The sequence below is a fragment of the Mus pahari genome, chromosome 13, assembly GCF_900095145.1.
Source record: "Mus pahari chromosome 13, PAHARI_EIJ_v1.1, whole genome shotgun sequence".
Lineage (NCBI taxonomy): Eukaryota > Metazoa > Chordata > Mammalia > Rodentia > Muridae > Mus > Mus pahari.
Window position 1 is genome coordinate 7150911 of NC_034602.1, and position 10128 is coordinate 7161038.

The 10128-nt window shown below is 45.5% G+C and overlaps 1 protein-coding gene across 2 annotated transcripts; it reads left to right on the forward strand.

The window, feature by feature from the left end:
- Window positions 1–2364: 2364 nt before the first annotated feature.
- On the forward strand, window positions 2365–6253 carry C13H2orf74 (chromosome 13 C2orf74 homolog). Of its 2 annotated transcripts, XM_021211269.2 has the most exons (6): window positions 2365–2501; window positions 2767–3005; window positions 3505–3700; window positions 4063–4164; window positions 5055–5223; window positions 5840–6253. In XM_021211269.2, the coding sequence occupies exons 3-6, from the start codon at window positions 3552–3554 to the stop codon at window positions 6008–6010; spliced, it is 591 nt and encodes a 196-aa protein (XP_021066928.1). In that variant the 5' UTR covers window positions 2365–2501; window positions 2767–3005; window positions 3505–3551; the 3' UTR covers window positions 6011–6253. The 2 variants fall into 2 exon arrangements, with proteins under 2 accessions (XP_021066928.1, XP_021066927.1); XM_021211268.1 differs by lacking the exons at window positions 2365–2501; window positions 2767–3005 and adding an exon at window positions 3283–3408.
- Window positions 6254–10128: the final 3875 nt, after the last annotated feature.

The following is a 10128-nucleotide window of genomic DNA, read 5'->3' on the forward strand; positions in this document are numbered from 1 at the left end:
ACTTGATACAGGCTGGAGTTATCACAGAGAAAGGAGCTTCAGTTGGGGAAATGCCTCCATGAGATCCAGCTGTAAGGCATTTTCTCAATTAGTGATCAAGGGGGAAGTCCCCTTGTGGGTGGTGCCATCTCTGGGCTGGTAGTCTTGGTTCTATAAGAAAGCAAGCTGAACAAACCAGTAGAAGCAAGCCAGTAAGAAACATCCCTCCATGGCCTCTGCTCAGCTCCTGCTTCCCGATTTGGATGAGTTCCAGTCCTGGTTTCCTTTTGATGATGAATAGCAACGTAGAACTGTAAGCTGAATAAGCCCTTTCCTTCCCAACTTGCTTCTTGGTCATGATGTTTTGTCCAGGAATAGAAACCCTCACTAAGACACCATGTTAGACAGAATATGAGTATCCTGTAAGATTTATTAGAGCAATATATCTTTATACACTCTTTTTTTTTTTTTTTTTTTTTTTTTTTTTTTTTTTTGTTTTTTATACCATCTTTAAAGCAACTAATTCAAACCTCCACTAATATCTGCCTTTGGAAGCAGATAGTTTTTAATTGTTAAGCTCTCTGCCTAGATCAGCCATCCTGTTATACCATCTATCTGGTGTGCTCGCTACCTGGAGCCACAGACATTTATTTAATTAATACCTATTATAATATCTGTTGTGCTCTCTACCTGGAGCCACAGACTTCTATTAACTAATACCTGTTCATACCAGGCAATTATCACCGCTCTCTCTACTTGGAGTCAGTGGCTAATATTCCCTATCTAGTCGGCTTCAAATCCACCCTGCTGCAGCCCATATCTCTGCTCAAGCCTCATTCAGGGGTTGGGGTCAGTGAATTTTTATCTCAGGTTAGTTGAGTTCAAATATACATTGGGCACCATTTTGTTGTGGTAAATCTCCAACCCAAATATGCTCCAACTCAGTTAATACGAATACATGCTGTGCGCCTAGATTGGGCAGATCTATTGCTATACTAACATCTTCCACATCTATGAGACCCCTTAGAACTTGTGGTTTCTCCAGGCCATGTGCTTTTGCTCTGCTTTTCTTCTTCCCCCTCCTCTGCATCCTCTCTCTATTCCATTTTCTCCTTCTTCTCTCCCCCACCTTCCTCTCCACCTTCCCTTTATCTGCCCAATCATCAGCTCTCCTTTATTTTACACATTAAGGTAGGAAGAAGGTTTACAGGAAATCACCTGAGTGCTGACTCTTTCCTATTCACAACCCTTCTCAGGAGAATGGAATTATCATCAAATAAAATTAGCCCCAGGGCTATCCACAACATCTTCCCAGTTCCCAGAATCATATTAACAATACATACAAACTTATGATATCCACTGTCACACTCAGTGAAAGCCCCCAGGTGTACCCTCCCCCAGCCTGAGCAGACTGACTCAGACCTCCTCTGCCACTGCCAGCTAGCCCGAATCTTCCAACCTAAATAAGGTCTATAGTTCTGCCACATCTGTGGTTTTCTCCAAGACAACACTACCTGCTGAGAAGCTGAACCTGTCTTCCGGAGGAGATCTAGACAAAGCAACAGCCTGGCAAGAGTGATGAGAGCCTGGCAACAAAGCAAGGAGAGCCTGGCGTGGTGGGGGATGGGCTTTCCCCTTTTTAAGTTCAGACTCAAAAATAAACTTTGGACCTTGATCAGTACTTGTCTTGGTCTCATTCTTCTCTCGTTGTCTCTCTCATGCAGCCCCAGTCTTCCTTTCAGGAACTCAGTTCGTGTAGCTGCTGGTGGCTACACCCAGGGACAGGCTTACCCACTCTCAAGCTGTACCCTGTCTATAGTGTCAATCCTGGAAACAGGAGCAGCTCACAGAAGTCCACGCCCCTCCAGCACTGCTATCCGCCTCATACTCACACTTGAAAATGGCCCATTCCCCTTCATATTGAGACACAGTGTCCACAAAGAGGACAGAGTGTACTGGGTTTGCGTATGTATCTACTTGAACAACCATTAGTAGATCCAAATAAATCATTTCTATCTTCTCAGAAGCAGCCTTTATGTGTAGAAAGACAGGAACAGACTCAGGCCCACGGCCACAGGATCAGGGAGTGTGGGAAAAGCTGTGTACCTTCATCGAGGAACCCACCAGGATTGTTACGACTCTGCTAGGTGCTAGGTACCAATGTCCCCAGTTTGTACAAAATTTGACCTCCAGTTCCCCTCCCCCTCCACAAAGATGGAGAGGGTGGAGCCCTTCTGGATGAGGCACTATTGCTCTGGTCTGGCCAAAGACCTCTTCTATGATATGAAAGTATCTCTCTAAAATCCACTTTTGACACTCTGTCCCCAGAGCAGCAGGGTGGGGCCTTTGTGGATGGTCATAAACAAGGTCTGCAGAGGAGAGTCTGTCCTCTGCCACAGGATGTGGAGCACACAGCGTGGAACACTCCTTCCTTAGGGAGGACGTTGCAAAGCAGTGACTGGCAGAAAGGGGCCCAACCCTAACCTGTAGACTCCTTGATCTCAAGCTTCTTCCTTCCAGAGGTGAGGAATAAATTTCTGTTCAGTACAAAGTATTCCTCTGTGGTCCTTGGAATTAACAATGCAGTGTGGACCGAGGGCCCCGACCAGCCTCAGCTTGGACTCTTTCGAGTTGGCAGAAGCTGCCCTGTGTTTTGTTTTGAAGCAGGGTTTTGATAAGTGATATTTTAAACATAACCCTCCTGCCTGAGCCTGCATCAACCCAGTAGCAGGCCTGTGCCACCACGCCCGGTATTGTTACATCCCTTCTCAAACTGCTTTCATCTAGGAAAATGCAGCTCTGCCCTTTCTGACATGGGTTTACCCTCTACCTACCTGGTTAGGTCCGGCCTGCCTTCATCTTCTGACTTACCATCTTGTTCTACTCCTGCTTCCTTGAGCTACACCGTGCTGCCTTCACGGCACCTGGTTGTGACTCTAGGAAGCCAGCACGGTGAGATGGAATAAAGAGCGTAGGCCATTCCTCCTGGAGAGGAGGCCTTAGTTACCCTGATCCAGGTGATGGAGGTGGGTTTCATAAGAAAGCGGGTCATCTAATCTCGCCAGTGAGGTTTGAGTCAGGAGAAGAAAGCTACACTCTGGAAAATACGTGTCTAAAAACTGACTAAGACAGTGCCAAATGTCCTCTACCTGCAAGAGAATGGCTATAGTCCACAGCCCCCAGAGAGGTTGGTGGCCTTCCTGCCCTCAGGCCATGGGCTGGAGCTCAACAGTTCCATGGTTCTGTGAGGTCACTGAGAGAAGAATCAGGACTTGGGTCTGTCTCCAGCTGCTCCAAGACCTCACTCCTTTGGGTTTTGGCAATTTTGGGATGAGGGGGAGTCAGCTTGAGTGAGCAGTGGGTCCAAGTTCAGTCTCCCCTCCAGCCACTGCAGCCTCTTACTGCCTTTATGAAGAGAAATGAGGCAGTGTGAGTCACTTCCACCAAAGCAAGCTGAGACTCCTCTTTGAAGCTCCTCAGTGGGAGAGCGACACTGAAAACAGCCTTTTGTTCTTCTGTTTCTAGAAAACATAAAGAACAAGAAATCTGCATTCAAACAAGGCTGAACAAAAATGTTTGAGCAAAGTGAGACTGGGAAAATAGAGGAGATTTTCACAACGAACACCATGGCCTTTGAGACCACAGCGATCACATTCTTCTTCATCCTGCTTATCTGCTTCATTTGTATCCTCTTCTTACTGGCAATTTTTCTATATAAATGGTATAAGCCCATGTTAATACTCAAAGTAGATCTCAAGGCACATAGCAAGTATATAAAGAAATAATATATAATAATTTTAGGTAGCTAGTGGCACACAGATGTAAACAGGTGGCACACACCTGTAATCCTAGAATTCTGGAGGGAGAGGCAGGAGGATTAGTAATTCAAGGTCATTATTACACAGAGGTTTCGAGGTCAATCTAGGCTATTGGAGACCCTGTCTCAAAACCCCAATTGAAAAAGAATAAGTATTGTAGTAAGTATTCCACTTCAGAGTTTGGAAAGTGCCAGTTTCCTGTTTAAAGGTGAAAGTCCCATATCATGCTTAGTCTTCTTTTTTGAAGCTTTGCTTGTTATTTCAGTTACAGAGGTCACAACCATGAAGAGCCACTGAAGACCCTCTGTACAGGCGAAGACTGCATAGCTGCTAATGCAGAGATGGATAAACCTGAAGATCAAGACAAGTAAGTCTAGGGACTGGGGACAGGGCTTGCTGCCAAGGTATGACACCCCAAGTTTGGCTCCCAGTGCCTATGTAAAACAGTAAGTATGACAGCAACATCTGTAACCCCAACTGGGGGCAAAGACAGACAGTCCCTAGCCCAGGGGAGCTGTGTACTTCAGGTTCACTAACTGATCCCATCTACCCTCCCCCCAAAAAAAGTAAAGAAATGACATCAGTTGGCAACAGTCTCTGAACTCTACACACACCCAGGCAGATAAGAGACTGTATATTTACATACCAGATACACACACAAACACACACACACAGTTATGCATACACACAGTCACACACATACACACACATAGACATTCATACAGAGATACACAGTTACACACATAGTCACACACACAATACACACTTAGACATATACACATATATACACACAGACACACAGAGTTACAGTCATACACACATATACAACACACAGCATTATACACAGTCACACACACACAGTCAGATAAGAGACTGTATATTTACATACCAGATACACACACAAACACACACACACAGTTATGCATACACACAGTCACACACATACATACACATAGACATTCATACACAGATACACAGTTACACACATAGTCACACAAACAATACACACTTAGACATATACACATATATACACACAGACACACAGAGTTACAGTCATACACACATATACAACACACAGCATTATACACACAGTCACACACACACAGTCATACACACAGAGTTACATACACACACACACACACACACACACACACACACACACACCAACAGAAAGTGATGTGGATGTCCTAGCCATTATTATTTGTGGTAATGTTGACTAAGATGGATGGATTTTTAAAAAACCTCTTGATTTCCCAGGGTCCTACTGCACTTTTTAAACATGGGCTTGCCAATGAGGCCTAGCATTCTTGTGCAAAGGCAGAGTAAAGAAGAGATGGCCACATCCTTAGGAGACAACATCAAGGCAGAAGACTACAAAAAGAGACAGACATATGAGCTTGTGAATGCTAGAGAAACCAACCATGAGGTGACATGTTCTCTCTCAGGGGTTGCTCAGGGTGTAGGTCTGATTGGGGAGCAGCGTCACACCATGGGCGTAATTAGATCACAATGGTTCGATGAGGCGCTGTCAGGCCGCAGGCTTTCACTGTTAGCGTTCATGCTTACATGACTGTATTGTACTATTTCCCCTTTGTTACAGTTTTTCTTATACTCCTGGGATCTTAGAGCAATAAAGGTCCTTGCTACTTACCTAGGGCCTAAACTTTTGTCCCATGGAAAACTAAAGTCAGTTGTGATCTTCCTATGGCTGCTAAACAAGCACTGTGTCCTTACCATAGTCCTGGGAACCTTCCACATCTGCACCCAAACACTTCTAGAACTTTCGTGAGCTCCCTCCATTCCTCTGTAGCCTAAAATGGGATACTAGGCCATATTGCTGTCAGCTTTGATTACAAGCCTCAAATAATATTAGTCCGTGTCAATGTAGGGAATCAAGTATGGTTGATTATCACTGCTGAAAACTCTTTTACCATTTGAAAACTTTTTCTATTTCTTGTTCTCAATGTACATATTAATAATGCTTTAAAACGCAGGGCTCCTTGCTGTCCATAGGTTGGTCATTTGTCCCATTCTCTCTGCAGGGTGAGCTTGCTGAGAAAATGCCCATACATGTCCACAGATCTTCAGCTGCAGGAAGCCAAAAACGACCTTTAAAAGGAGTGACATTTTCTAAGGAGGTGATCGTTGTGGATCTTGGAAAAGAATACCCTACACCTCGAAGCTATGCTCGAGAACATAAGGAAAGGAAATGAAGTGTAGAAAAAGCTGTGCGAGAAGTGTAACCTTTGACCAGCTTGGATCGACTGGGGGTACTGGGTCCTGTCAAGGCAGCAGAAGGATGAGAAGTGAGCAAATACAGACGGGATTCTGCCTTCATGGAAGAAGAGAACTGTGCAAAACTCTGTACGTAAAAGTAAAATACTGAGCTAGAATATAGTTTTTAACAAACAAATCTGAGCTTGGTAAGTTGACTATAATAAATATCCTTAAATGTCTGTCTAGCACAGCAGTAAGTATACTGTTTGTTCAGGTGTTTTAGAAAGGCCACACTTTGGATTCTTTGATCAGAGGCATTCATGATCATGCTGTAGCTACCACCATGAGAACTCTGAAACCTATGTCTGGGGTCCTCTTTGCATTGCAGATAATCCAGAACCTTCTTTGTACTGATTATTACTTTATAAGGTTGGTTCAAAAAACAAACTACTACCAACAAAACCTACTGCTAAATTTGGCAAGCTTTAGGATTAAACCATTCTTGATTTCTGTCATTTAAAATTACTGTCAAAGGCAGGAGCAGGGACACACACCTGTAGTATCAGCTACTTGGGAGGCCAACTTCAGGAGATGACTTGAATCTGTGTGAGACCAGTCTGGGAAATATACAAGACCTCATCACTAATAAGAATATGCTGATCAAATGTGGAATATTCATCATAGAGCATAATGGCCACCTTCACAGGATTGCAGGAAACATTAGCAAATGTGATGGGGTTGTGGGTCATGTCTGTGCGGAGAGCTCGTGGTCACAGCTGTGGATTCCTGTCAGAGTCCTGACAGGTCACTTGGGTAACTCGGATGTACTGAGCAGCCAGACAACTGTCAGTGTCCCAAGTGAGGTAGAAGCATGGTAGGAGAATACGTTAAATTGGTCTGAGCTGAGAGAGATGTGCAAAATACTCAGAGAGACTGTGTTCTCAAGAAGCATTTTAATATTTTACCTAAAACCTATGTTACAACTTTGACTTACTATGGTAAAACATACATATACCTGATTGCTCAGTGGTGGTAAATTCATTCACCCTGGATTATGGTCATTATTTCCCGCCATTCACAGAAACCATCTGATAGAACTGGAACACTGGACCCCAGTGTTAGCCCCACAGTCCCTCCTCCTGTCCCTGCTGCCAGTCCCTGTGAATCTGACTACTTCACCTGTGTTTCCTTTGAAGGCTGGCTTGTGTCATTTAGCAGTGTCCTCACGAGTGATGTGGGTGTCACCACCTTCATGCCTGGACAGCAGAGTGACATTGCATTTGTGTGTGCCCTGCTGAGCTTACCCTCTATCTGCTGATGGACAGTTCTTCTGTCTTTGGACAATTGTAGAGATTCTGTTATGAATATTTACCATTTAAGGAAAAATCAGACTTACCTACATATCTCTATTGCCGTGTGTTCCAGTTTGTAATTTCAATGTCTGCTTCCACCTCTGCATTTATGGAACCAAGTTACTTCATCCTAAACTGACAAGAGTACATGTGAGACTGACACATGTCAGAGTCAGTATTTCCTGTACTAGGAAAGACTTGGAGAAAGTTCCATGAGGAGCTGTCCCGGTCCAGGCACTCAGGCTCCCAGAATCCCCAGGACCATGGCACAGCAGCAGTGCCCGTGGGACGAGCATTGTTCATTTGAATTTTATCCGTTCTGAGGTGCTGCTCACATTTATTTGGTTTTGTTCTAACTTTGGAAAACGAAGACTCTTCCTAGCCCTTACCCAGGTTTACATTTGTTTGTTTTTGTTGTTGTCATTGTTGTTGTTGTTGTTGTGTTTCTGAGACAGGGTTTCTCTGTGTAGCCCTGGCTGTCCTGGAACTCACTCTGTAGACCAGGCTGGCCTCGCACTCAGAAATCCGCCTGCCTCTGCCTCCCGAGTGCTGGGATTACAGGCGTGCGCCACCACGCCCGGCTGGTTTACATTTCTTTAAGTTGACGTAGAACAGTAACAGAAGTTGATGGCAGTAATGGTTGGGGGCGGGCAGAGACCCAGGAGTGGTTAGGGTATGGAGACTGCTTTGGTGCCATTTCACGTGGGAAGGGTACAGATGTGGCATTGGGAGGTGACTGTGTAAGGAGTCCAGGGCGTGGTGGCTCCTGAGTTTGGAGATGTGAGAGACTCCCGAATGGGAATCCTAGAGGAAAGATGAGTGATTTTTTCTTTAAAGTGAATTTTAGCTCTGTTGAGCTTGTAATGTTGGCCAGAGGTTGGCCAGCTAGAGATGCCAAATGAGGGCTGCATATGGTGGTATATGCCTGCAGTCAATGTTGGGGCAGAAGGAAAGTGAATTTGAGGCCAGCCTGAACTACATAATGAGATACTATCTCAAACAAAATAAAAATGCAGATGGATATCAAACAAACAAAACAGCCCACTGGCTGTGGAACAGCACCAGGAGGAATGAGCAACACAGATTTCTGAGTTTGAGGGCAGCCTGGTCTACACAGTGAGGCTGTGTTTCAGGCTAGTTGGAGTTATATAATGAAACCCTGTTGTCTTTGTTATTTTTCTGTTGCTGAGGTAAAACACCATGACTGCAAGATTGTTGGCCTGCATCCACTCTGCCAACAAGGCATGGTGCGACACAGGCAGTATGACTGCACTTACCCCCACGCCCAGTGCTGGGGTGGTGCTAGGCTGTACGAAACCGGAAACCGTAGACACTGCTCTACAGGTGGGAAGGCCAGAGCTGGTCCCCACCAGAGGCCTTCGACAAAGCTAGGGCCCTGAGGTTCTCAGGCTCTTGGACATCCAGGCACTGCTGAGAGTTACAGAAGAGCAGAGAACAGGTCTGGGTCCTGAGGGCAGGGGGCAGCAGCTCATCCAGGGCCGGGGGGAGAGGGGAGCTCTGGCTTGTCTCAGCAGAGATTTTTCTTAGTTTGTTGGATGCAGGCTTGGTGTCAATTGTGGCTGGGAGCACAGAGAGGCCTTCTACAGGAGATTAGGCCGCAGCTCTGTGGGCAAAGGCCTTCTTGGCTACCCACAGAGGATCTTGATGAAGAGAGGCAGCCCATGGTTCTGAACAGTTTATTGGCTGGCAGAAAATGGATACATAAAACCATTCCCCCCTTCTCAGGGTGGGCCTGAGATTAAATACCTTTTGCAGGGAGGAGTGTCTGGGAAGGAAGCTTATTGGCAATGCCCTCGGGCCTCTACGTACCTCATTAGCATGGAGAACACTGTTTTGAGCCTACTTGACAGTGGTCATGTCTCTTTTTCCTATTGTCTTGGTCTGAGACGTGGAAGGCTTTGGGGCATTGCCCTTATGTGACTGAAGGCCACAAATCTATGGGGTTGGGGGGAGAGGGCACTACATGCATGGCAGGGGCCTGGTGCCAGGAGCAGGCACATCTTCAACCATCCCTTCAGGGCCTCTGGGGCTTCTAGCCTTTAGCTGGACTTCCTCTCATGGTCCACCATCCCACACATGACCAAGGCAACTTATGGAAGAAACATTTATGTGTGGCTTAAGGTTCCATGACCATCACAGCAGGGAGCGCGGTGCTGGAACAGTGGCTAAGAGCTTACCTCTTGAGCCATAACCCAGAGGCGGAGAGAATGGCATGGACTTTTGGTATCTCAAACCCATCCACAGTGACACATGTTCTCCAGCAAGGAAAACAGACGTCTAATCCTTCCCAAGCAATTCTACCAACTTGAGACCTAGAATTCAAATATTTGTATCTATGGGGACATTCTCAAACCAAAATCTGTCTCAAAACAAACAAACAAAGCCAGGTACCCACAGAGGGACAGAGAATCAGCAAATGCTGCATCCGCTGTGTGATGCTTGATGTCATCTTCAGTATATTCTATTGAATGGCAGCAAGTCACCAAGACACATTTGTTTTAGTAGCTGTCTTTGTGAGAGTCTGTGCTCTTGTCTATACTTCCAACTCCAGTGCAATAGCCCCCATAGTGTGACTGCCCTCTCCAAACAGGAAACACATTTCCACTGGGTTCTGCTCACCTACTGTTTCCTGTATGTGAAGAAAGCCTTTTTCAGAAACGTTATGACAAAAGAGTTATTTTAGTTCCTAAGTGATTGAGAACTTTCAGGTAAGCTGGGCAGTAGTGGCACACACCTTTAAT